This window comes from Pygocentrus nattereri, chromosome 15 (assembly GCF_015220715.1).
Source record: "Pygocentrus nattereri isolate fPygNat1 chromosome 15, fPygNat1.pri, whole genome shotgun sequence".
NCBI classification, from domain to species: domain Eukaryota; kingdom Metazoa; phylum Chordata; class Actinopteri; order Characiformes; family Serrasalmidae; genus Pygocentrus; species Pygocentrus nattereri.
Genome location: NC_051225.1, coordinates 34831695 through 34859644, shown reverse-complemented (window position 1 = coordinate 34859644; position 27950 = coordinate 34831695). Strand labels below are relative to the sequence as shown.

The 27950-nt window shown below is 39.1% G+C and overlaps 2 protein-coding genes across 4 annotated transcripts; both read left to right on the top strand.

Moving 5' to 3' along the window:
- Nucleotides 1-68: 68 nt before the first annotated feature.
- Nucleotides 69-17545, top strand: clpxa (caseinolytic mitochondrial matrix peptidase chaperone subunit Xa). 3 transcript variants are annotated; one of them, XM_037545506.1, is made up of 15 exons: nt 69-318; nt 426-511; nt 1269-1420; nt 1544-1661; nt 4079-4233; nt 4487-4649; nt 6258-6299; nt 9321-9497; nt 10093-10257; nt 10391-10479; nt 10701-10865; nt 11165-11467; nt 13801-13893; nt 13981-14087; nt 15061-17545. In XM_037545506.1, the coding sequence occupies exons 2-15, from the start codon at nt 457-459 to the stop codon at nt 15149-15151; spliced, it is 1875 nt and encodes a 624-aa protein (XP_037401403.1). In that variant the 5' UTR covers nt 69-318; nt 426-456; the 3' UTR covers nt 15152-17545. The 3 variants fall into 3 exon arrangements, with proteins under 3 accessions (XP_037401403.1, XP_037401402.1, XP_037401404.1); XM_037545505.1 differs by having other exon boundaries at nt 69-511; XM_037545507.1 differs by lacking the exon at nt 6258-6299 and having other exon boundaries at nt 69-511.
- Nucleotides 17546-20830: 3285 nt separating this feature from the next.
- Nucleotides 20831-27466, top strand: pdcd7 (programmed cell death 7). The gene is made up of 5 exons (XM_017699544.2): nt 20831-21985; nt 24554-24692; nt 25086-25316; nt 25588-25675; nt 26738-27466. Exons 1-5 carry the CDS (start codon nt 20951-20953, stop codon nt 26856-26858), a joined length of 1614 nt encoding a protein of 537 aa, XP_017555033.1. The 5' UTR covers nt 20831-20950; the 3' UTR covers nt 26859-27466.
- Nucleotides 27467-27950: the final 484 nt, after the last annotated feature.

The following is a 27950-nucleotide window of genomic DNA, read 5'->3' as shown; positions in this document are numbered from 1 at the left end:
TAGCCAATCACGTAAGACCTTGTACGCTGTAACGAGCCGTTGTCGTGCTTCTCTGACCACGACCAACCAGCAGCAGCTCAGCTGACCCAGCCAGCCTTTCCAGCTCGGTTAGCCGCATAGCTTAGCCTACTTTAGCACAGCTTCGCTCGGCTGCGCCCTGTCCCCAGGAGCAGACTGCGAATGCTTCATTTCTTCACGGACGTTTCCTAAAACGTTCCTGTTTTCGTGTTCACCGCATCAGACTAAGGAGGACAGCGGCGGGCCGGCGCTTCTGATATTAGCAGCTGTCTTAGTGTTAGCTTACCAGCTAACTAAATGGTAATGGTACACAGCTGGTTAGCCGGTTCGAAATCTGTTAGCTAGGTTATATTTTTCTTCTGGATATTTTACTGGTTAGCTGACCAGCTGCCTTTCTTATTGTCCAGCTGCACAAGAAGTCAGTTAAGCCGCGAAATCATGTCTTGTGCCTGCACTTCAGCGGCGAGAGTGATGATAAATTCAGCACATAAAGGTGAGACGTGGTTATTATTTTGTTGTGCAGCTAAAACTTTAGCTTAGCACTGAGCTAAACGGATAGCTGGCTGGTTGGTCAGTAGAAATCAACTTTCGTCTCGTTGGACGATGAGGAAAAATACTATAAACGCAGTAAATGTGCTTCTAAGGAACTGTTGTTTTTGCAAACCAATGTTTTAGCCAAAAAAATCAGGAGTCGGCAACCTGACAGCCGTAAAAGATGGTTCTTCAAGACTTGTTAGTAAGGGGAATGGCTCTACCTAGAACTGTGAGTTCTGCATAGAGCCATGTGGACAGCTAAATGGGCTTTAAGATTGATTGAGAATGTGTTGTACTTAGCTTAGTTTTTTTTTAAATGTTTCTATATAGCACCCAAAAGAGTTCTTTTGCTGTTACAAGGTGGACAACAACATTTTTTGCTGCTATATAGCGTTATATAAGCTTTTCCCAAAAGGTTTTGTATTGGTAGAACCGTGAACAACATATTTTCCATCAATCTGAATCGCCAGTTCATCATGCAGAGAACCAGTTAAGCAATAAATAGGTGTATATTGAACTTATGGACCTAAACAGAACCATTCCCTTTACCAACTTGGGAGTGTAATACTAGTGCACTGTATTTAGTCACATTGTTTTGACAGTCTTTAAACATGGTCTGTATATTTGACCTCAGGTTTTAGCTGATGTTAACAGGGGCCAATAGTGTTCTTTTGATTACAGTGAGTCTAATGTGACCGTTTCCTCTTTTTGCTCAGGAATCTCTGGCTCAAGATTACAGCTGCTCTCTCTGAGCAGAGCAGGATCTCATGAAATTCGTCTGAGCCGTGCTGTCCCCGTCAGATCCTTCTCAGAGACATCTGTGTACTATGCATCTAAGGACGGGATAAAAGATGGAGATGGTGGAAAGGTAAGCTTGTTTATCATTTTTTCTTTTGGACATCCTTTTTATGATGCTCTTTCAATTTTTATTGCCTCTGTTAACAAGGAAGTGTAATGGAAGCACCTTTGTTTTGCTCCTTTTCCTTCTCAGAAGTCTGTGAGTGAAGGAAGTGGGAAAAGATCCAGCTCAGGCAACTCGGGGAAAGGAGGAAGTCAGCTTCGCTGCCCTAAATGCGGAGATCCCTGCACACACGTGGAAACCTTTGTCTGTGAGTACTGTGTTTGTATGTGAGCTGTGTATTTATACACTGTATTTCCAAAAGTTTGTAGTCACCTGCTCATCCAGCATTTTTCTTCTGAAATCATAGGTATGTGGGGGGAGGGGGTGGGGGGAGGTGTGGGGGTGGGGGTGTGGGTGTGGAGGGGGGTGGGGGTTATTGTCCTACATGTGCTGCAACCTCTATTCTTCTGGGGAGACTTTGCATTTGATTACATTAGGTGGAAGAGTGCTGTGAGGATTTGATTGCTTTCAGTCACAAGAGCATTAGTGAGGTCAGGTACAGATGTTGGATGATTAATTCTGGATCAGAAATGACAATCCAGCCTGTTCCATGCGTATTAAATGGGCTTTATATCTCTCAAGTTATCAATTGGCGTTGGGCCTTGTTACCATAGGCTCACGTACAGCTTCTCATCCCATTCTGTTGGAAATGCTTTTCTATGGAGATTATACAAACTGTGTGTGTGTGTGTGTAGTTGAGCACTTGTGTCAGCAATGGGTTCGTTCTCTAGCTAGAAGGAGTGTCTGGACTGGGGTGGTCAATATGGTGAAATGTTTGATTTGCAATGATATCAAACTTGCATGATATTGTAATGTATCAATATTTAGGTTTTCTGAATTATGTTTGAACAGATAAAAAGGCACTAGTACTGAGTGCAGTGATTTTTATTTATTTATTTTTTAATTTATTGAATATTTCAAGTACTGTTTTATATTGTGCAGGTCTTGTAATAAAACGTTGCTCAGAAAAGCATGTTGTGATGCAGCTGATCACAGTAGTGATAAAGTATTGTTATATTGGTCACTTCTGGTCTGAATACTTTTGCAGTGTATCTATATTTGATCTACGAAAGATGGTTCTGTAAGGCTTTTTTTTTTTTTTTTTAAGAAAAGAAAACGTTTATATAGAACCATGAACACGCAAAGAACCCTTTGAATGATTAAAGGGTTCTTTGCATCATTAAAGGGTTCTCCAAATTGATGGAGAATGTGCTTTATATGGTTCTAAATAAAAACTTTTTGCAAAGGGTGTATAGCACCCATAAGGGTTCAGCTATTGTTACAAGCTTGACATCATCACAATATAAGAACCCTCTTGGGTGCAGCATAGAACCCTTTACATAAAGCTTCTATGTAGAACTATCTACATATTCTCCATTAATCTGAAGAATACTTTCATGTTGGCAGGAACCCTTAAAGGATTCTTTGAGTGTTTATGGCTTTAGATAGAACCATTTCTGTGCTAAACAGCCCTAAAGAAGCAAATGGTGTTACTACACATTGTTAAAGTTTTCTTCTGACCATCACTTCTCAGTTGTGTCAGTTGGCCTCCGGGACAGGTTGTCCATGTGCAGTGTTAGTCTGTACAATGGACAAACTGTTTTAAAACTAAAAAAAACTGCTTGCATAACTACAGGCTACTCCTTCCAGTGGTAGTGTTCGTTCAGTAGTTCTCTCAACCCCTGCCAGCACTGAGGCTACTTCTCTGCTCTTGAGTTGAAATTTCTGGAAAACATTGAACCGGACAGATGCTGTTACACAGCCACTGTCCCACCGAACACTATTTTTACTGCTTTTAAAAAATGTAATGACAACAGTCCAACTTGCTGCTTTCTGTCTTTCTACTACAAAAGAGTTCTTGTGCTAGGGGAAGATAAAATGAGGAAAAAATATATCAGGATACATGATAATTAGATTTTCTGAGGTTTGATAAGTTGGAACAGACAAGAAAGAACCAGTCGCATGAAAATTACTATCAAAAATGGCTTTTATTCAGCGCACTAAATGCAATTGAACAGGCCTAATTATGCTCCCTTATTAATTACACATGGAGTTAGTCAGTGTTTTATAGTGCTCAAAAACATTTTTCTGTATTTTATTTTTATGCATGTTATGTCTCAGAAATCGTTGTAATTTTATTTTACGTGACCATTTTCAAGTCTCTATCTTTTGTAATTAATCAGGCTGTTTTTGTTGCTTTGCTTTTATGATTGATATAAGTCCTGTCCTGCTTGGTTGTTCTTTATTGTTCCTCCATCAAAAAGCAGTCTCTGCTAAAACGCTACTTAGAATTATAATTTGAATGGGTGGAGCTAAACTGTTGTAGGCTGAATAAGTAGATAAATGGGGGAAAAAATGCAAACTAGTTGGTCATCAGCGTTTCCATATGTGGACTGTATGGAATTATGTTATTTATCATTATAATGATAAATTACAACTTGCATCACTTACTTATGCACCAGTGGAGAGTTTGACTCTGAAGGACTGGTATCTGTTTAGGAATTCAGATATCGCTTCTTCAGAAAACACTGAAGTAAACTGAGCTGGTATTTAGTTTGGTACCTATTTGCATGTATAATTAGTAGCTTTCTGTGATAAACTGATGATGGTATGTATTTTTTTCAGCCTCAACTAGGTTTGTCAAATGTGAAAAATGCCATCACTTTTTCGTGGTGCTGTCGGAAACAGACACGAAGAAAAGTCTGAATAAAGATCCAGAAACAGCTGCTGAAGCTGTGAAGCTGGCCTTCCAACAGAAACCACCACCACCTCCCAAGAAGGTACTGAATCATGATGAGATCTTTCATGTCTCTTTTTGTAAATTTGATAATGCACTATCCTCAAAAGTAATAAAATAAGTAATAAGTTATAAAATCTTGTGGCAACCTGTTTGTATTGTTGTCCTTTTGTAATGCTAACCGGTGCTTGCTGTTAACACAATAAACATTTCTGAGTGACGTCTTTCCAGATCAGTGAATGGATTGATTTGGACCTGTTTTGAGGTGTGCCTCATTTTTTTCCCCCCTAAATTAGATCTATACCTACCTTGATAAGTATGTTGTGGGCCAGGCCCATGCCAAGAAGGTGCTGTCAGTGGCTGTGTACAACCACTACAAGCGCATTTACAACAACATGCCGGCAGGTTCCAGACAGCAGCAGGTGGAGGTGGAGAAGCAGGGCTCCCTCACACCCCGAGGTTCGTGGCTAACATATGCTGATGTATAAAACATAAGTGACTGGACATCAAAGGAATTCTCCAGCATGTGAATTTTAATGTAATCTCTATCTCTATTATTACGGACAATAATTTTGACTTAAGTCCCTAAGTGTCCCTGTACTTTGGAAAGAGTTGAAAGTAATGAGCAACTGCTGTTGCATCTTCCCTCTAGCTTCTAGTCTGTTTGTTGTGGTTTTGTTTTTTCTAAGGAGAAAGAAATGCTGTGGTAGGCAAAACAGCGGCAGTAGATAAAGACAAGATTGAAAAACACTAGAGCATTCCTTTGAGGTCAGGATGTCCATGGCAAGGTTGATAGTTTGTTTATTAACTGCGCCATACGTTTCAAGGGGCTGATAAATCCCCCAGTCACTTCCATGTTTGACAAGATAGATTTGATTTAAGCCTTGTGATTGGTTATTGTCTTTTTGCCATGGTTTGTAGCTGGTTAGGAGATAAAAAGACCCACTCCGTAGGATTGTTGTAATAGTGGGCCGAGAGCTTTAAGTAATGCAACTGGCCAAACGTAGCGTGAACAGCATGAATGTGTAGCCATAGTGCTTTGTACAATGACTCTCAGTCTGAATGGCCTAAAGTTCTGCTAAATGTGGCCTTATTTTTCCTTAAGTTTAGTGATTTTGAATTTTGCAGCAGTGCATATGATGGAAAGCAAATTGTAGACAGTCAGAACCCAGTTACCTAGGGATCGCAGTGGTATTGGAATCATTCTGGTAACTGCAAATAATTCTGCAAATAATTACTTTGTAATTACTTTGTTATATTGTCGTTTGAAATATTTTCATTCTGAGCTCTTTTTGTTTATTTGCACCAGAAGGGTTTGTGAGAAATAAAGAGTGACACAGGGTAATAATCTCATTCTTTGTTTTTGGCCTTTTAGCACAAATTCAGGGGCAAATAATTTCTTAATAATAATAATAATTTATGTAGCCATGCCAGCGGCAGCTCAAAGTGCTTTTCACTTTTCATGTGCTAAAGCTTAATAGTAATTCAAAAATATGAATACAATTTAAAATCTTAAAAGAAAAATGTTATAAATCTCTATGAATGTCAGTCAGTATAAACTAATGCCCCTGTCACACTAATAAATAACAACCACACTTGACATGATCAAGACAGTTGGACTACTACATGCTGCTGCAATGGAGATCAAGTGAAAAAGAATTTAATAGATTCTGAATAAGATGAAATGGTAATTGGAATATGTTGCCCCGGTTGTGTATAAAAAGCCTCTGAATTTCAGTCATTAAAGGGAAAAAAACAGGGCACTAGATTGTTTTTAATACATATAGGAGGGTTCAACAACAAACCTTGAGTAGAAATGAATGGATAAAACACATCTTAACCATCATTATGTCTTGTTTTGCTCCTAAATGGCTACATTTTTATTTCTGCTGACATATTTATTGACCCATTTCTCCCTTTCAGGAGCCTTCAGTACATGTTGTGATTTGGCATTTGTACAATATTTAAAAAGATTTTATAAGCTGTGAACCTTCATCACAGTAAATGTGTTGTGCTTAACGGTAGTGATGTCATTATAAGTCTTTGTCATTGTAACTTTTCCTGTAGAGCTAGAGCTAAGACGTCGGGAGGATGAGTACAGATTCACAAGTAAGTGTTTGTTAATGCCAATCATTTTTATGTGTATATATAATATATATTTCCTTATGCTTCCTATAATTTATCCAGACCTGCAGAAAAACAATGATTCCCCTCATTTTTGTTTCTTTTAATTTGGTTATTTGGTTTGGTTCATGAGTTGTTTTGTTGTACAAATGCCAAAGAACTGTGTCCGTATGTGGTTGTCTCTTTCATTTCCATTCCTTTCCATAGTTGATCTGTGGTAGGGTGGTGAATTGGAGATTGGTGGAGTTTCCAGAGTTACATAAGTAGTAATGAGTTTGAAAGACAGTGGGCTCCTGGCCCATCGGATCCGATTTCTCAGCCAAGCATGGTAGGAGTGAGCGTCATAGGAACCTCGTTTGACTCTGGCTTTGGTGGTGTTATGCAACCCTTTATCAACGTCCTCATAAAGGACGTGTGTATTTCTAAATGAACTCACTCGGGTAGTTCCAAAGTGTTCATATGATCACGTCACCAGGAAACATCTATCCACAAGAAATATTGTTTGTAGCTGACAAAAAAACTGTGATACTAACTGTTTGAGTATTGCTGTGTATTTTGGGTTGTTTTTTTGGTGCTGGTTTGGTACCAAGTACATTTTGTCAGCTTCTTTAGATTAGTTGAAAGATTTGAGGACACTCATGTTCTCTTTCACAATTAGTGTTTGCTTTTTTTCTTGCCGCTGTCTAATCATTAACTGTTTTATCTGTTTATTTTTTCTGTATTTCTCCCCTTCACTCATCAGACACTTTCATTCAGCTGGTATTTGTAGTGCTTCTTGTGACAGGAAATCCCTTTAGATCCCCTTTCTGGTTCAGTCATGCTGGCCAAGCAGCATTCAGTCCCTGCTGTTGTTCATCTGAAAGACAGCAGCAACAAAAGCTTTTGTCTGTTGCTAGTAAACCTGTTGAAAAAGTACCCAAGCGTAATTATTCCAGAGGGCCAAAATGTTATCTGAGCCCAGAGGTTCAGTTGCCCACTTTCTTTGTAGACTATCCCTATGTGGAAAAAGTGGTATAGTTTGCCTGTCTGTAATTTGGTACTGAAATGATAACTGTCACAACTATCACATCACTGTCAAATAACATGTAGTAGGCCAAATAACAGATCACAGTACAGTCCAGTGTGAAGATTTAAATTATGTAGTGATAGCTGATGGTGGCTGTACAACCATCTTTCCAAAAAAGTTGGGATGTTGTGCACAATGTAAACAAAACCAGAATGCAATGATGTGAAAATTATGTAAAGCCTGTATTAAATTATAAATAGTACAAAGACAACATAACAGATGTTAAAAATGAGAAAATGCACATTATGAATTTGAAAGTTGGGACAGGGGCATGTTTACAAGTGTGTTGCCTCACCACTTCTTTTACCAACACTAAGTGTTTGGGAACTGAGGAGAACAATTGGTGAAGTTTTGGAAGTGAATTGTTTTCCCATTCTTGTTTGACATGGGGGGGGGGCGATACGGTGGCGTGGTGGGTAGCGCTGTCGCCTCACAGCGAGGAGGGCCTGGGTTCGATTCCCCGGCCGGGTGACCGGGGTCCTCTCTGTGTGGAGTTTGCATGTTCTCCCCGTGTCTGCGTGGGTTTTGTCCGGGTTCTCCGGTTTCCTCCCACAGTCCAAAGACATGCAGTCAGGCCAATTGGACATGCTAAATTGCCCCTAGGTGTGAGTGACTGTCTGTGTCTGTCTGTCTGCCCTGCGATGGACTGGTGACCTGTCCAGGGTGTATCCTGCCTTCCGCCCGAAGACTGCTGGGATAGGCTCCAGCATCCCCCCGCGACCCTGATGGAGAAGCGGCTTAGAAAATGGATGGGTGGATGTTTGACATGGGATTCAGCTGCTCAATTTTTAATTTCTTGATGCACCTAATATTTTAATGACTGACAGGTCTAGACTGCATGCAGGCCAGTTTAACACTTGGACATTGTTTTGCTGAAATAAGCAAGGCCTTTCCTGAAAGACATAATCTGGATGGCAGCATATGTTGCCAAAGCCTGTATACATATCATTAAACATTATTAAACATTAAGGGTGCCTTCAGTGGTGCCTTAAATGAGCTTTGGCCAGGGATTTCTCCTGTTTATGTATGACTTATTCTTGGCGTGAGAGTTCACAAACAGTGGTTGAGTGTGTGTTTTTTTTTTTTTTTTTAATTCACACACACACACACACACACGTATGTGTGTGTGTGTGTGTGTGTGTGTGTGTGTGTGTGTGTGTGTGTGTGTGTGTTCCTGAGCCCACACAGTGATGTAAACCACATGATCGTTTATGTTTTTAAAGATTACGGCCATACAACGGGGGTTTTTGGCCTTGTCCCTTGCATACAGAGGTTTCTCTGGTTTCTCTGAATCTTTTAATGTTATTATGTATTGTAGGTGATGAAAAGCAAAAGTTCTTTGCTATTTTATTTTGTTATTCTTGAATTGTTACGCTATTTGTCTGCTGTGTAGTCTTGCACAGTGATGAACTCCTCCTCATTTTTACTTCTGAAATAGTGTCTCTGGGATGCTCTTTTTCATCTAGTCATTTTGCTGACCTGTTGTCAATCAACCTAATTTTTTTTTATGCAACTTTACCAGTCTTTTGCTGCCTCCATCCCAATTTTTTGAAATTCGAAATGAGCATCTGTTTTCAGAAAACAAAATTTCTCAGTTTCAACGTTTGGTATGTTATCTTTGTAGTATTTTCAATTAAATATAGCATGCAAATGATTTGTACATCCCTGCTCTCTGTTTTTATTTATATTTTTGCACAGTGTACCTTTTTGTTTTGTTTTGGAAACAAGGTTTTACTGTCCTTCAAGTGCTTTTAAAAACTCCTGTCTTAATGGAGTAGCGTGTGATCTATCACCATATGATTTTATCACCACTTCACGATGTTTGCAAGTACCTAACAGTCCAATCTTGTGGTTGAATGTACATCCAGGTAATGCTGTTCTCTGAAGACTCCATGTAAACCACCTTGCCTAGTCCCGTCTTTGTGTTGTGCTTGTTTCAGAGCTGCTGCAGATTGCAGGGATCAGCCCCCATGGTAACGCTTTGGGTGCCTCCATGCAGCAGCAGGTGAACCAGCAGGCTCCTCAGGAGAGGAGAGGAGGAGAAGTGCTCGATTCCAACCACATGGGCATCAAACTGGAGAAGAGCAACATTGTGCTGCTGGGCCCCACCGGCTCCGGTCTGAGCTCATAGTTTTAACAGCACTTAGCTCATAGGGCTGGTGGTGGGGCAGGGGTTCTTGTACTAGTGCTAATGCAGTGACTACTTATTTGTTTTTAACAAATGTTTTAGAAGTTAAACTGAGTATGGTTTACCCCCCCCCCCCCCAAGCATAATATCATAATATTAAGAAATTGTTTTGGCAGTGTGTCACCACTGTTTGTTGCTGCTGTTATAAATATTTTTTTTATGGCCATAATCGCTATAGTCAATATTGAGGTGAATCACAATAAGTGATAATGATACCTTATCATATCACCCACCCCAGTTCTAAATTGTAGTGTATGGTATACTGTACTAAGAATAATAAGTAGTATATTCTCGTTGTTTATTCCATTAATGATGAATGGGCCTATGGAAGTGCTCCAAAATTACTTGGAATAAAATTTCTTTATGTTAAGTTGTGTTAAAAGTTCAGAAAGTATCTATATTTATTTTGGGACAGCAATGATGTGTTCACATATGCTGTAGTTTAACCTTTATCAGTCCAAAAACTTTTCAAATATGACACAAAACAAAGTTGTTGAAGTGAGTCTGTGGCATTTGTATTGCAGGCAAAACACTCTTGGCCCAAACTCTAGCCAAATGCCTGGATGTCCCTTTTGCGATCTGTGACTGCACCACCCTCACGCAAGCTGGCTATGTGGGAGAGGACATAGAATCAGTCATTGCGAAACTACTGCAGGACGCCAACTACGTCGTAGAGAAAGCTCAGCAGGGTAAGAAGGCTTGGAATCATACTTGCAGTGCACCTGACCACTTTTCTCAAGAATTACCCTTACTGAGGGATGGTTCTATCTTGTGAAAGATGTGTTTTCTAAAGTGTACTGACCTAAATTGTTTCATTCGCAGGCATTGTTTTCTTGGATGAAGTTGACAAAATCGGCAGTGTGCCTGGAATCCATCAGCTAAGAGATGTTGGTGGAGAAGGAGTTCAGCAGGTTAGTCATCAGAATAAATCATCTGTGCTTAACTAACACGACCCTTGACTCTCTCTAGCTTTGGGTTGTAAACACTGCTTAAAACTGAGGTTTCAACTCATCCAAAACACTTGTATCACCCACTGATTCTTGTCTGTGTCTTTTCAGTGTAACTATTTTGTGGTATAAAATGCTCCATATTCATGTGATGGTGAGCTGTCTGTTATGCATTGTTTTGGTAGGGTTTACTCAAACTTCTGGAAGGCACAATTGTGAATGTTCCTGAGAAAAACACCAGGAAGCTGAGAGGCGAGACGGTGCAAATTGATACTACAAACATCTTGTTTGTCGCATCTGGTGCTTTTAATGGACTGGATCGCATAATCAGCAGAAGAAAGAATGAGAAGGTTTGTTTCCATAGCGATTTCAGACACTTTTTTTCACTCATTGGGGTAGCCAGGTGTAGTCTATGGCTTAATCTCAAATAAGTACCTGCTCCCCTGTACAGTGTGATGTACAGGAAGCATTTACACCAAAATAGTTCGAAGCCATTTGGGGTTCAGTCAACTAACTGATTAACCATTATTGAAATCCGGAGTTTAGACCAGAACAGACACCACTTTTAAACAGTTAAAGATGTTATATTGTGGCAGGATAGTTTAAGGTTACAAAGCTGATGTGCTGTAATTTATATTTACATGTTTAGTACCTGGGCTTTGGTGCACTATCTAATCTGGGTAAGGGTCGACGGGCGGCAGCAGCAGCCGATGTGGCCAACATCACAGGTGGTGAGGTGGATGCGGTGCTTGAGATTGAGGAGAAAGACCGGCTCCTGAAACTTGTGGAGGCACGAGATCTCATCGAGTTTGGAATGATCCCGGAGTTTGTGGGCCGCCTGCCAGTGGTGGTGCCGCTGCACAGCCTGGACGAGGACACGCTCGTGCGCATTCTGACTGAACCCCGCAATGCTGTGGTGCGCCAGTACCAGGCCCTCTTCAGTATGGACAAGGTGAGGAACGCACACAGACATGACTTTCACTTCCATGGTGTTGCTGAATTATGATGTCAGACAAATGACATCAGAATTAAACAAGGTCTGTATGTGAGCCCATGCTTTTAGTTCTTTACTTTCACACCTGCATAACTTTCGTCTGCATAACTTTCATCGTGATATACACTGAAAGTGGTGATTAAATCGCATAATTCATATATATAACGTTCTAATTCTTTATGTACTACTCACTGTAGAATTGTTCTAAGGTCAAAGATTCACAGCCCAAAAACTTTCTAAATAATATGTAATAAATACTGAATAAGGCTAAGTTAAGATTTATTAACAGAACAATAAGCCTGTAGTTTAAGGGCTTAAAGGGAAATTCCATCAGGTTTTCATAATTCAGTAGTTCAGATATAAACAGTCATTCAGAGTGTTGTGTTGTGTGTGTGTGTGTTTTTTTTTTTTTTTTTTTTTTTTTTTTTTTTTTAATTTACTTTTTTTATTGATTTCCAAAAATTGACATTACAGAATATTACAAACATTAAAAGAAAAATTATGATAACACAAATGAAAACAAAATAAGAAAACAAAAACAAGCTGCCTGGGTCCAAATGATTACAATCTTCATACGAAATGTATCATCATAATAAGAAAGTATTATACAAATATAGTTAAATTTAGATACATATAGTAATCCGAAGAAATAAACAAAGATAGATACGTATACACACATATAAAAGAGATTTAGGCTGGTATAGTATTCTTGTATTTAAATGCAATCAATTATTAATGTATTTAAACCATTTTTCCCATTTCTTTTTAATTTTATCTTTGTGTAATCTCAGGACAAAGGTTAGAGATTCCATCTCGTATATCTCATTGACAATAGTCTTCCACAGGTCTATCGTAGGGGGGTCTATCTGCAGCCATTTTCGAGCTTTTCTTGATGGCTTTCTTGCTGGCTGCTAAAATGATCTGCAGCAGAAATCTATCTGCCCCAACCACCCAATCAGGGAGGTTCCCCATATAAATCACTAGAAACTCTTTAGGAATTTCCACAGATAAGATTTTGGTGATATGGCCCCAAACTTCATTCCAATAGTGATGGATTTTAAAGCATTCCCAAAAAATATGAAACTGTCCTACATCAGAGCCACCACAGTGCCTCCAGCATGGTTGTGACATACCTAGGTGCATTGATTTGACTTTAGGGGTGTAGAAAAATCAGATTATGCTTTTCTAACAGAATTCACGCCACATCCTTGAACAAGTAGATGAAAATTGTTTTCCAAATATTCCCCCAACCCAGATTGTGTATTATAGTATTTAATTCTTTCTCCCACACCCTTTTGACATAGTCAGTTGACTCATTCATTCAGAGTGGTTTGATGTGAAATAATTCATTTGTAGAGAAATGCAGAGACTCAATTTCTTTACAGTGGTGTTGATAGGAACCAGGGATCACCATGACTACAACACACATACAGCCGTTTTATTTACTATAAATACCACCAGTGAACCTACATGTCTTCTGAGTTTTATTTGTAGTTATAATGGTAAAGTAGTGTTATATCCTAAAAAGTAAGTTTTCTTTGGGGACTATTTTGTCTTACAATGCAATAGCTGTGGCTTGTTGCCTTAAATATGCTTAAAAATTAGTATTTTAGACCAAATCCTTCTCGAAACTTGGGATGTATTGATTTTTTTTTTTTTTTTTTTTTTTTTTTTTTTTTTTTTTGGAGACCAAATAAGAGTATGTTTTTCAGTTCTTGCTGATACTGGTACCATAATGAGTAACCTGCTTAGAATTGTAAATCATTGCAATGTACCTTAAGTTAAATCTTCAATGTGCTTTAATATGGGCTAAAATTGCACAGTGCATGCCTGGTGGAAATATGACAAATCACGGTTTAAAATGATCAACAACTTAGCATCCCACTGCCATGATATCACCAACACTTCTCCGCACAAGCAGACCTTAGTTCAGTGTCAGATTGTCATTTGTCGTTAGCGTGGCAGCATACTCTAGGCTTACATCACATGGTATCAGGTGGTAATCGGATGTGATAAATGTGCTTATTTTGGTATTATTTATTTATTCTCTCTCTTTTTTTTTGAGTGAGTAAACAAGTACAGGATTGGGTCAATACTTGCATCCATATGGATGGGTCCTAATCAAAACTATCATAAAGCCATGTAACGTAATACCTTCTGATGTTCGTTTTAGAAACATCACTACTACAGTAAACAGTGACGTGCCCCTTTAATAAAATGGGTAAAATGCAAACTGTAATGAAGATGTAGAGCTGACCTCTTTGCGCTGTCCGTCTTCCTGTCCCTTTCAGTGTGACCTAAACGTGACATCAGATGCCTTGCGGGCGATCGCCAGAATGGCACTGGAACGTAAGACGGGCGCCCGAGGGCTTCGGTCAATAATGGTGAGTACTTCAGTTGAAAGCATCTCTTGTGTTCAGGCATCCTCATTGGTGGCCTTGTGTGGTTCATGTTATTTTTTTTTGTAACAGGAAAAACTGCTGCTCGACCCCATGTTTGAAGTGCCACACTCTGATATTGTAGCTGTGGAGATAAACAAGGATGTGGTATTTGGAAAAGAAGAAGCTCATTATGTAAGGTGAGAGCACATATTAGAAATATTTATAAAAATCTTTGTCCTCAAGTTTGGAAAGTCTCCAAAGACAATGTTCATGTTAGTTATTGTTGTAATACAGCAGTTTTTTTGTTTGTTTGTTTGTTTTTTTTATCACACTTTTGACTTTGTTTGAGGAAGTAGAGAAAGTATTGATGGTTTTCTTGAAGGTTGAATGTTTATCTTGTGGTCAAGTGATGCAAGTAATTGTGCTTTGAGCTGCCATAATGGTGTTTTTGCTGTATCTTTGTAATTACTTACTGAAAGAAATGATCTATAAAAGTTGTTTTTGCATTCATGCAATATTGTGTTTTCTGTTTTAAGTCAGTACACTGAGAAAAAACATACAAAACTGGGGCAGTACCTCTCTCGTCACTGGTGTAGTACCCTCAAGGGAACATCTCAGTAGCTTTAGTCAGGGAGCATAACTGTACCATGATCCATTGAAATTATATTTTTAAGTTGTGTTGACTCCACACACTCCGTCTCATGTCCGGACTTTTTATCCTATTCTGTTTTAAAACGTTAGGTTATGAACACACAAATATGTACTTTTCCATTATGAACAACTTATTTAAGCTTCACAGTTGGACCTTAAAACCACTGTTGTACCTCTTGGGGTACATTTTACATTGTTTGTACCTTTCTGTGCAGGTACATTCATAATCTAAAAAGAGTGTAGCTAATAAACAAATAAATATTGTGAAATATTAAAAATGTTTGACTTTGTGTGACTCTGAAATTGAGTGTTTATTTTAAATATCCAGCCAAATTTAAGTGGAAAATGAAATTGTTGGGGGTGGAAGAGGAAAGGGAAGAGGAAGTGTAATAAAAAGTTCTCTGGATTTAATCTTGTTTGGGTTGTGGGTTTTTTTTGTTTGTTTGTTTTTGTTTTTCCTCTCTTCTCCAAAATTTTTAATAAAGTATAGAAAGAAATGAAGGCTGTCTGTTTTTGCAGAGCACCAGCAAAAGAGGCAGCAGAGGAGGAATACGACTCTGGAATTGAAGAAGACAACTGGGCCCGGCAGGCTGACGCAGCCAAGAATTAAAACCAGCGGACGTAAACAAATCTCCTTATTTAAGCTCTGAATGATGTTTATTTCAGTCTAATGAGTAAGTGATTAGTCACCTCACCAGTCCAAAGGGTCCATTTATACATAGAAATTATGTAGACCTTATATAATCCGTTCTAATGAGAATCTGTAAGTTAGTGTGGAAAATTCCATATTAAGTACAAATGATTTCAAACCAAATGTACTCTTGAGTTATGCTCCCCAGTGAGAGACTGTTAATATTAAATGTAAAGAAATTTATTTTATTCCTTACTAAACAGAAAGGCATTTTCATTTTTATGAACTTTCATTTGCTTTAAATGGAGATGAGAAGATAAAGGTCCTAATTTCCTGTCACAAACTCACAACTCATTTTTCCTGCATAGGCTATGATGTACTGGTCATTATGTAACTCGTTTCAAATGTAGTTCTGTTTACCAGCTGAGGTACTTTGTTTCTTTATATGTGTAAATCTCTCATCTGACGGTGAAAGAAAAGGCTGTTTTTTTTTTTTTTTTTTTTTTTTTTTTCTTCCTAGGGAATCTCAGTGGCTGTATATGAGGTTCTTAACAGAAACAACTTTGTAAAGGGTTTTTATAGTTCTCAGTATCTGCTGCTGCAATATTACCCTCTATGCTGCAGTATTTTTGTGCATGGGTGTCTTTTAATGAACTGGTTTAGGTTGATGGGAAGCTGAAGAATCTTCCTGAATGCTGTTGATATGCTACTGAAGAGCTGAAATAAGAGAGATGTCTTATTGCCATAACACAGACAGTTCTCCCCTAAGACTACATCCAGAATTAATCCAAGAATGACTCTTATCTTTCTCTGCTGCGTAACTTTTTGCTCTCTTTTTGCACATGGATGTAATCCGTGAGCATAAATCAGTCGAGATCCCAGAGAAGCAGTTGTAATGCTTGTGAAATACATGCCTGTGCAAGTTGGAGAGCTAAAAAATAATGAGCCATTCTGAAGACATTCTGAAAAGAGGCTGGCATTAGTTCAATAGGTCCGGCACATTCTACACACAAAAATGTGTAGATTTTTGTTTGTGTTGTGCGTCTGAATGACCTGCCTGTGTGATCTGTATGAGCAAGCACATTAGTCTGTAATTCAGCCTTTTTAAACAGTTTCAGCTTTTTCCCAGCAAAAGTTTTGTGTAGTGATTTCTCAGAATAAGTTTCGATCTAGGGTCATCTGCCCCTTTTCCAATGACTGTCGTATGCAAAAGTTTGTGACTCCCTGGTGAACTTTTTCTAAGTGAAAATAAGTGCACATCCTCTACAGTTGACAAATTGAGGGGAGGGGCCACATAAAATGTTGGAAAAATTATGGCTCCCTACACTATGTACACTAAGGGATTTAGAGACGTCTCTGGTGAAAATGTGTAATTGTACGCAACAAGTGGAAGAACCTTTTGAAATGTGGGTTGTGCTTTGGGCCCCTTCCCCAAGCAGATGAATCTGATGATTGTGAGCACACTGAAAGAGTGTTCAAAGTGAATTATCTACTGTCGTCATCAGATCATCAATATCATGTTATGTTTATTTTAGAAACCTGAACATCAAGTCAGACGTAAAAATGAAGTCTGTGCATGATGTTAATACATAACTTGGCCATGTTAACATGGTTTTTTTTTTTTTATTATTATTATTATTATTTTTTTTTTTTAACTTTCCTGATTTAAGTAATGCTACTGCTTTTCAATAAAAAAAAACCTTATAGTGCAGCTTTAAAACCACCAAATGAATAGACATTGTGCAATATGTGCTGAAAAATGCCATATGTAAATTTGCTCCCTGTGGAGGATGTTAACTTATTTTCACTCAATAAAATTTTATCAGATTGGAGATCTTCAAACTTTCGCATATGGTTTTAAATCAGTGTTCATTAGTTTAAACTGTTTCACTCTTCAGGAGTGATGAACCTGTTTTTTCTTACACCAGTCTACAATACTTGTTTCTGCAAAACCGATGGTGCTGAATGCTATAATGTACAAATTAGTCCTATAACCATTCATAATGTTTTTACTGTGTGGATCCTAGCGAGTCGCAGCTCGAGACCAGTGTTTTGGAAGGTGTTATGATGAATCTAGATCTTCAGTCAGTGCAAATTGTGGTCACAGTAATGCAGGCCAGTCAATGATGAGGTTTTTACTATATGGCCACATATTATGTAATATGCATAATTGAGAAAAATCCCAGCTTTACAGTTCATTTCCTTGATTCAAGTTACATGAATCAATAACTTGCAGAAAGCTAATTGATGTACTGATCCTAGGTCAACATCCTTACTCTGAGATGAATAATAGACTTGATCCCAGGTCTCTAGTCTTTTGTAGGCTGTCTTGTAAAATGTATGGATTAATAAAAGCTGTCCTTAACTTTCTAATCAGCTCCAGATTCATTTCTCCCACATTATTAGTGTTTTAATCCAATGTCAGTTTAGTTCTGTGTAAATGGATGGGTTTTGATAGCTGGTAAGTGTATCCAACAGTAATATGTTTTTGCCCAGGACTCTGTACCAAACTTGCACTGTTCAATCTCAGCCACTTTGATCTATTATAAAAACAGTGCAATTTTCCTTTTTACAAGTGAAGATTAATTTGCACTTGTTTTAACTTCTGGTTAAAGGGATTTTATTCTTATGCCACATGCATGACCCTGTGGACGGGCAGTTTTCATTCATAGTTTACAGTAAATTCCCTTTCTTAAACTCTGTTCATCTTGTCAGATCCGATTATTCTACTGTGCGTTTTCCACACTTAGAATTTCCCAGTTGTTTCCAAGAATGCAAACATGAACAAACCATTCAGAGTATTAAACTGTAGTCACGTTAAGTACCTCAGATTTCTTTATAGTGGTGACTTGAACCAAGACTTAAGTGATACTTTTTTTTAATCCCACAAACCTGGAAATCCCACCTCCGCATTTAACCCATCCGTGAAGTGAAACACCACATACACACTAGGGGGCAGTGAGCACACTTGCCCGGAGCGGTGGGCAGCTCTATCCACGGCGCCCGGGGAGCAATTGGGGGTTAGGTGTCTTGCTCAAGGACACCTCAGTCATGGACTGTCAGTGCTGGGGATCGAACCAGCAACCTTCCGGTCACAGGGCCGGTTCCCGAACCTCCAGCCCACGACTTGCAACACAAATGTTGCCATTTTATTCACGATCCATAATGACCAGTCAACCTACACGGTCACTTGAGCTGATATGGAAGTTGTTTGAAGGTAAAATAGTGGTAGAATTTTTTTTAAAACGATATTGGAGGGACTACTTTACCTTACAACACCCTGCATGAACGTCTCCACCATTAGTGTATTTTTCTAAATTTTTAGGAAGCTGCTTTTCTCAAAACTATCATAAAACAATGTCTCAGGCGCCAGGCCGCGTACTCCATCCATCCATCCATCCATCCATTTTCTAAGCTGCTTCTCCGTCAGGGTCGCGGGGGGATGCTGGAGCCTATCCCAGCAATCTTCGGGCGGAAGGCAGGATACACCCTGGACAGGTCGCCAGTCCATCGCAGGGCCGCGTACTCATAACCGTTTAATGTAACGATTGTTTCGAGGGAACTTTCAGTGGCATATTTCATGCTTGAATGTCTGGTTCCTGTCACCACCACTGTGAGCAGTTCTGACTCGTTCAGTTTGACTAGAATGGAGCTTTTCTCATCAAACCACTCAATGACTTTTTTTTAACATCTGAATGAATGAATGATGCAATTTTAGAAAAATTGGTAGAATTCCCTTTAGGTTTAGTTGGTCTAATTCATAACATGAAACATTCATGAGACAAAAAGTTCAATACATGTTAGAACCACACACTATTTAGAATGTTTGTGCATGTTGAAGGACCCATGTACTGAAGATTTTTTGTGTTTGAATCTTTTTCTTTTTTCAACAAGCAGGAATGGAGCTGTTTTATTCTTTTCTTAAATGTGGCTCATTTTAAAAATAGTTGTTCTGCTCTGCGCTAAATGTAGCCCTACACTAAATGTTGCCCTCCACCATGAATGGAATTTAAATACATAAGTCTTAGTCCAGAACCTTCTAAAAACTTAAATCTCAGACAGGCTGGGCCTGCATAACCGTTTCATATAGCGACTTTCTGTGAGGGAGCTTTCAGACGTGGACGTCTGGTTCCTATCACCACCACTATGAACAATTCTGACTCTGTAGCGTTACGTTTCTCCAGATCAGAGCGTTTCACACCAAACCACTCTGAATAACTCTGTTTACGTCTTAGCCGTTAAATAATGCAGAAAATTTGAAACCTGGAATTTCCCTTTAATATGTATTAGCGTTAATGAAAATTGTATTTAATACGTTTCTTCCCTGCTGTAGAGTCCGTGAAGTATGGAAGCCTGTTTCTGCCACTGGAGAAAAATATTCTATTTACTCAGTAATAATAATGCAAAGGTTTTCCATAATTACGACTTAGTATCTCATTATTATGATTTACTTATATTTTACTGGTTTACTCATATTATACTCAGTGGTGGACAGTAACTAAGTAAATGTAATTCGTTACTGTACTTAAGTAGTTTTTTCATGTATCTGTTCTTTACTTGCGTATTTCCATTCTGGGCGACTTTTTCCTTTCACTCCACTACATTTCAGAGTCTAATATCTGACTTTTTACTACATTCTGAGAAATCTGTCGTTCCTTTTGGTTTCTGTGTGTATAAAAACGTAACATGTCAAAACGAAAGAAGTGCAAAGCCAGAGCACCAAGCAGGGCCCAGCGGTCACTTTGTTCTGAGCTTGTTTTGACCTGTTGGTCATACCGACCCAGTGCAGCGCACGGTTCAACGTCAGCGCAGCAGCGTAAAAATTTGGGAGCACACACGTCGCCTAAATGATGAACTAACCTAACTTTGTGTAAATAGAGCACAATATAGAAATATGTCCACATATGCAGTCGTGACTGGCGCGTTTCTTTTTTCTGAATTCATACAAACACTTTCATTTTATAGTAAATTAGTTTTGGTTAGTTTATGTTTATGAACAGAGGCCTACAGATCAACATAGTAAAGGAGCTCATCTGTGATCCTGAGTTTAAAGCCAGTTTTTATTCAACTTGTAACTAATTTACAAAGTAATCTGAAACTGAAACTTTGCTTGTGTGTAAAAGTGATTTCAGAGCCACTCGGTTCTCCCTGATGGAAACTGTTTACCTTCAGTGTTTTGTGCTTATGATCATTTTAATTGACGTCAGCGTCACTAATTAATGACGTTCTATTAAAAGACTGGTTTACCAAGAGAGACGCTGGAGGACTTTCACCTGAAATGAGTTCATGAAGAGAGTCTTGTTATAAAAATGATAACAGGACATCAGAGCCATAATTACTCTTTTAGACCTTTTACTTTTGATACTTAAGTCCATTTGAAGGCAAATACTTTTGTACTTTTGCTCAAGTTCAGGTCTAGAGTAAGGACTTCTACTTTTACTGGAGTAATATTTTACCTTGGGTATCTTTACTTTAACTCAAGTACATGATTTGTGTACTTCGTCCACCTCTGATTACATTTTTCTAGTGAGTAAAACGAATTTCCATATAAACGCGGCTGTTTTAAATCGGTTCTGTTTGGAACCCTAGAAAATGGTCGCCGTTAGCGTGCTTTCTTTCAAGTGCCCTAGGTCTGCAGTGTTCACTTGATTTGGAACGCTCCCAAACTCTCGTGGTAAGGAAGTGACGGAGCTGCCTCCGCTTAGAGGGACGCGCGTTTGAAGCTGCACTGTGAGTTTTCCTGTCGAGATTCCCGTATAAATACAGAGGCTGGACAGTATGGATTCATTCAGGACCTCAAGGGACGTGAACCAAACCCAGCCGTACTCGGGGGGGCCACCGGGAGCGGGCGCGGAGAGCTATGGACTCGGTAGCCGAGGGGGGTTTGGTGTTGGAGCGCCTACCGGCTCGGTCCCTCCACCCCCGCCGCCTTGGCCCGCCCAGCACGGCCACTGGCCTCCGTTTCAGCCGCCGGTGCCTCCAGGTGGACCCTCTGCGTACTCTCAGCCTCCGCTTTTCGACCCCAGTAGACCTCCTCCAGGTTACTTTGGCGAGCAGCAGATGGGGCCGGGGTCTGGGCCTTGGCCTCCTGCCGCCAGCCGGGGGCAACAGCCGCCTGGGGCTGATGGGGGACAGTTTGATCAGGGGGGCTCTTTTACCCATTTTGGACCTCCAGCATACCAGCCTTGTTATCCTCCATCCAGCTCGGGTCCAAACTTCAGTGTGGATCATCATAAACCTCCCAGCACTTTTCCACCCCAGTTTTCCTCATCAGAGGGCACCTGGCCAGGTGAGTGCCAGAATAAACTAAACAAAGAACACCGCAGCACCAGGCTGGTCACATCTGATCCAGATGCAAAGCAGAGGGTGCAGGACGAGCAGTGGATCAAAGGGTTCTTGCAAAGAAGAGGGCAGAAATCGGCTGCAGCCACTCGGGCTGCTTCAGAACAGTCTGTTTCTGAGTTCAGACAGAAGCTGTACAGTGCAGTTCAGATGCTCTCTGAGCTCTCCCTGCTCTGCCAAACCCTGAAAAACAACCTGGAGAATGAAAGTGTTTGGACTGAGTCGCACTCCAGAGCGGTGGAGCTGAAAAGCAGCCTGCAGGAGAGACTGGCAGGCCTGCAGGACCAGAAGGCCATCAGCAGGGTGAAGAGGAAGCTGGAGCTGATCAAGAAGAAACGGGAGCGCATGCGCAGGAGGAAAGCAGAGAAGATGGAGGAGAAACGGGAGGAGGAGAGGAGAGCTGCAGAGAGGGAGGCAGCTATAGACAAGTACCGGATGAAGCAGATACAAGAACTGGAAGAAAAGAACAGGGTGAGATGGTGGGGCATGTGTTCTGCAGGACATGCTGCAGGGGGCGCTCTCACTTTGGGTCTGAAGTTGACAGCTGACTTTACTAGACGGTCAGGACAGATTTACATAAGTGGTGTCTTACCACAAATTTATTACTTTTTCCTCATCACTATTTCTACATCTTAAAAAAAAGGTGGTTTGTTTTGGGTTCATTAGTGGAAGGAATGGTTCCGTTTAGAACTATGAGTTATATATATAGGACAATATCATGGTTAAAAAGGTTCTATATAGCACAAAAAGGGCTCTGCCATTTTTACAAGTTTGGCATCATAACAATAGAAGAGCCCTCTTGGGTGTTAAATAAAACCATTTACAACACATTCTCCATCAAGCTGAAGAACCATTTCATCGTGTAGAGAGAACCTTTTAATGAAATGATATAGAACTGATGGCACTCAATAGAACCATTCTTTTTCCTAAGGTGTGTAGAGGTACAAAGTTTAGATAAGTGAAGTGTCTGTTCACTAAACATTGTTTTAGTGATGTAGCAAAAAGTAATGGAGCTCTATGGAAAATATGTTTAGCTTAATGTGGAATGGAATTCAGTGTGACTCGATGTTTTTAGGCTAATGAAGTTAAAAAGCAGTGGAAGTCTATGAAAAAAGTCATTTGAGCCCAGTGAAGTTAAAATGTGATGGAAGTCTATGTGACTCAAAATCTTTAGGTTAATGAAGTTAAAAGTAATGGAAGTCTATGTCACCCAAAATCTTTAGGTTAATGAAGTTAAAAGTAATGGAAGTCTATGTCACCCAAAATCTTTAGGTTAATGAAGTTAAAAGTAATGGAAGTCTATGTGACCCAAAATCTATAGGTTAATGAAGTTAAAAGTAATGGAATTCTATGTCACCCAAAATCTTTAGGTTAAAGAAGTTAAAAGTAATGGAAGTCTATGTGACCCAAAATCTTTAGGTTAATGAAGTTAAAAGTAATGGAAGTCTATGTGACCCAAAATCTTTAGGTTAATGAAGTTAAAAGTAATGCAAGTCTATGTCACCCAAAATCTTTAGGTTAATGAAGTTAAAAGTAATGGAAGTCTATGTCACCCAAAATCTATAGGTTAAGGAAGTTAAAAGTAATGGAAGTCTGTCATCTAAAATCCTTAGGTTAATGAAGTTAAAAGTAATGGAAGTCTATGTGACCCAAAATCTTTAGGTTAATGAAGTTAAAAGTAATGGAAGTCTGTGTGACCCAAAATCTTTAGGTTAATGAAGTTAAAAGTAATGGAAGTCTATGTCACCCAAAATCTTTAGGTTAAAGAAGTTAAAAGTAATGGAAGTCTATGTGACCCAAAATCTTTAGGTTAATGAAGTTAAAAGTAATGGAAGTCTACGTGACCCAAAATCTTTAGGTTAATGAAGTTAAAAGTAATGGAAGTCTATGTCACCCAAAATCTTTAGGTTAATGAAGTTAAAAGTAATGGAAGTCTATGTCACCCAAAATCTTTAGGTTAATGAAGTTAAAATGTGATGGAAGTCTATGTGACCCAAAATCTTTAGGTTAATGAAGTTAAAAGTAATGGAAGTCTATGTGACCCAAAATCTTTAGGTTAATGAAGTTAAAAGTAATGGAAGTCTGTGTGACCCAAAATCTTTAGGTTAATGAAGTTAAAAGTAATGGAAGTCTATGTCACCCAAAATCTTCTTAGGCTGATAAAGTTAAAAAGTAATGGATGTTTGTCACCCGAATTGGTTTAGGTTCATTTAGCATTGAAGTAATGGAAGTCTACCTGAAATCTTTCTAGGCTAATGAAAATAAATGTAATGGAATTTTATGCTCAGAATATTTCTAGGCTGATGTAGTTACCCAAAATCTGTTTGGGCGAGATAGACCTCCATTTCTTTTTGGCTACATTAGCCTTGTAGTTCCAGTGTAAAACAAACCAATAGGCATGCATGGTGATATATATTGGAATGATATTGGTATCGGTCATATATTCAGTATCTGAGCAGTGCTGGACTGGGACTGATTTTAAGTGCATTATTATATTCCAGATGAGCAGAAAGTTTAGGTGACAAGCTACAGAGTGAAGGTGTCTAAAAACAAGTCTACAAGTAAATGTTGCATTGTTCTGTAATGCTAATCCAGAAAAATTGATTCTATTTCGCATTTTGTTACATACACCTGCTTTGAGGCATATGTGCAGATTCAGAATTCCCATATAAGTGCAGCCCTACTAATAAAGAAGCAGACATTGCATTTTTGGTGAACCATTGGTTTAATTCTGAACATCTGGTTGTTTAAGACATTTATGACCTAATGCTGTTGGTGTTTTGTGAACTGAAGCAACCGAAGTGCCTTTTCTTCATTATGAGATGAGCACTTTGGGTGATGTTTGGGTGAAGTCGCTGCAAATTCAGCCGGGCAGTTGGAAAACCAAACTGATCTTTTCTAATTTAAGGAAACTTAGTCACATTTGCTAATGTAGTATGTAGTGAGAGCATATTTGTGAAACTATTATCGTATTACCATTTTAAAATATGGCCTAAACTACAAATAAATTCCTATTTTTGCATTTGCTCCCAAATACAGGAGCATGAGCTGAAGCTTGCTGCTGACGCTGTGCTGTCTGAGGTGAGGAAGAAGCAGGCAGATGCTAAACGAATGCTGGACATCCTCAAGGCTCTGGAAAAGCTGAGAAAACTCCGCAAAGAGGCTGCGTCAAGGAAAGGTGACCATCTGTTTCTCTTCATTTGTTTACTTATAGCTCCCCTGGCCAGACCATTACAGAGAGAGGTGTTAAATTTTAAGTTTTATTTTGGTCAAAAATGAATTATAATCCAAAACCGTTGCGGTGTGTATCTGTTGCGTCAGATGGCAGCTAAAAATTCTTCAAATGCAAAAAAAAATCCAAGGATTCGTTCAGAAATATTCAGTAGTATTCAATACCTGTGAAGTACTCAGCCTAAGCGTACGTTGATGCATAGTTGTTCATGCCATTTGTCTGTTACCTCAGTGTTAGCCTTTCCCATAAGTCCTCGTATTTCTAAAAAGTAGTTAAGACTTTCTTTGGGTTTCCTGAAGTTCGGTTCCAGTTGACCGTTTTCGTCTTGGTTCTGAGCAGGCATGTTTCCGGAGAAGGAGTGTGATGAGGTGTTTGAGGGCCACCTGACACGGCTGAGGAGTCTGATCAGAAAGCGCACGGCCATTTACGGTGCTGAAGAGAAAGCCCTGAGGGTCATGCTGGAGGGAGAACAGGAGGAGGAGCGCAAACGAGAGCGGGAAAAGCGGCTGAAAAAGGAAAGGGAAAAGCTGCTGCTTAAGAAACAGGAGATAGACATCATGCTGTTTGGAGGTAATTAACAAGTTGTGTTATGTGACCTTGCTGTGGTCTTCCGTTATTCAGGTCTGGCACTGGTCTGTTAGTTATGAACTTGGACTTTTTCCCCAATGACCACAAGGTGGCAGCATCGGCCTGTTAAAGCTCCAACAAAGCCGCTGATATTGTCTTCATTGTTATCCTTTAGGGCATTTGTTTTGAACCTGTGCTGGAATGCTGTTTGCTTTACTGAGAGGGCTGTGTGTGTTTATTTTGCTTGCTTCTCACATGGGCTTTCTTCTGTCAGCTGAACTGCCTCCCGATCATCCGCTTCAGCCTTTCAGAGAATACTACACTCAGGCGGAGTGCTCTCTACCTGCCCTGATCCAGATAAGGTGAAGAGCAAGTAGTCACTACATTCTCACTAAGTACATCCCTGCTGTACCTTCAAAACCACTCCATCATGTGAAAGAGTGTGTAATTGTCTGCACAATTAGCCGTATAATCTGACATGCGACAAAAACTTGGAATTATTATTTTTATTTTTTTCAGCCATATTTTGTCATATGAAGCCAGGTCGGCTCCGTTTCAAATAATTACTAGACAGCTAGAAAGTGATTAAAAGATGAATAAACTATAGTGTTCACACAGCTACAGGTGCTTGTAAACATGATCTCCAAAATAAAGTTCTAATAAAGTGAAGATCCAGAGCACCTTTGTGAAAAATTTGCCAAAAAATTATCGTAAGTATATAGTTACACATTTCTTTGTCTTTTAATGGGCACATATCCTATTTCTGTGATATTTCTTGCCCCTGAGGTCCATTTAGAACAACTGTTTGGTTTTCTGTACCAAAAACAGTCCTAATTCATATTTACATGGCCATTTTCTAGACTTACTTTATCCCTTAGAATTTAGGATGATTTGTTACTGTCCCTTTAAGATTGAGATATGTAAATGAGTTCGGTCCTGATTGGCTGCCCTGCATTGAGCCTCATTCAAAAAGCAGTCCAGACTGAAACACTAATTTGAGTATGAATGGGTGGGGCTGACCTGCTGTAGGCTGGTTGGGCAGACATATGTAAATAGGTTGGTTTTGTGACATCACATTAACAATTGGTTCAGAATGAGCTGTTGAGTCACCTCGTCAGCAAGTCGCTAGGTTTAGTGGGTGTGTTAAAAGCAGGATAATCACCAATTTGGACACAGTTCTCCGCTCAAGGTTACATACATTAAATTTATTTTTCAAAAAATGAACATTTGTTTTCCCTGATATAGACACTAATAGTTTCTTGTTGCCAAAATAACCTTTAAACATTTAAAGCTATCTTGGGTATTGTTGTTGGTTGTTGTAGTTTTTTTATAAAATGACAGTTTTAAATATGATAGGTGATGTTTGTGGACTAAAACATGTTTTTTTTTTTTCTTTCTTTCTTTCTTTTGCTTTCTCCTCCCAGGAGAGAATGGGATCAGTTTCTGGTTCCAGTGGATCATCCTGATGGCACGTCGATCCCTCAGGGCTGGGTTCTGCCGGACCCTCCTTCGGATGACTTCTGGGCCTCTGCTCTGGAGAAGTGACCCTGTTTACTGAACCAGTTCTGACTATTGAATCACTTCCAATTCTACTGAATGCTTCCAAACTACTGAATGCTACTGACTGATAGCGTTAACAGTATGTGAGCTGGAATAGGAGTTATTTATGTTGTATTTCTGGTGCACACATCTGTACAGAAATAAAAGGTAACACTTTTTCAACACTACCTACAAGGGAAAAATGTAATCAAATGATACATGACATTTTAACAACACACAATAAATCACAATTTTTAGTTTTTTCTGTAGGTCTGAAAGATGAATAGTTTTCATATCAAAATCGCAATGTTCAAATCACAAGAGCTGCAATTTTTTCATTATATCCTATATTTTATGAAAAATGTCTTTGGTTTTAAGCGGGGAAATTTAACTTAATTTAATTTAAAATTTCATTTCTGAACTGCCTGCAGATGTTAGGCCAATCAGATCCATGTGTTGTGATATCACAGCTGTAAGTCTGCCACACTGCATTCAGGTTTCAAGAATCAAGCCAAAAAAGTGAATATTAAAGTGAATATTCTGGTCTACTTGGCAAAAAAAAACAACAAACAAACAGGCCTGAACCTTAATTTATAGAAAAAAAATTGTAGTCACAATATTAGTCAGAAAAATCACAATCAGATATTTTCCCCAAATTGTTCAGCCCTAGTTTTCATGAGGTTTGATTAATTGGAATGCACAAAGTTCCCCAGTCATGCCACATAAAAAATACTATGGAATATCAAAACTACCATTTTTTCAGCATATCTTGCACTGCTACTGTAAATCCAGGACTAGTTCACTTTATGAAACATGTAGTTGGTCCTTATTCTTTAAGTACTGATAATGTACTGAACCATGATGCGTTCAGAAAGGCAGTACTTGAGTATTTGAACAGCTAATGGTAGTATTTACGAGATGCCGTTCTTCAGTCATTTTTCTTTAACGGTTTTCTGTAAAAGCACCAATACAACACAGATACTCAATGTTTCTCATGTTTATATCTGCCAAAAAGAAAAGGTGAACATCTCTAAAATGTAGAACGTGGGACTAATGGCGTTTTCATCTGTAGGTTAGAAAATGCAGACGTTTTAGTAT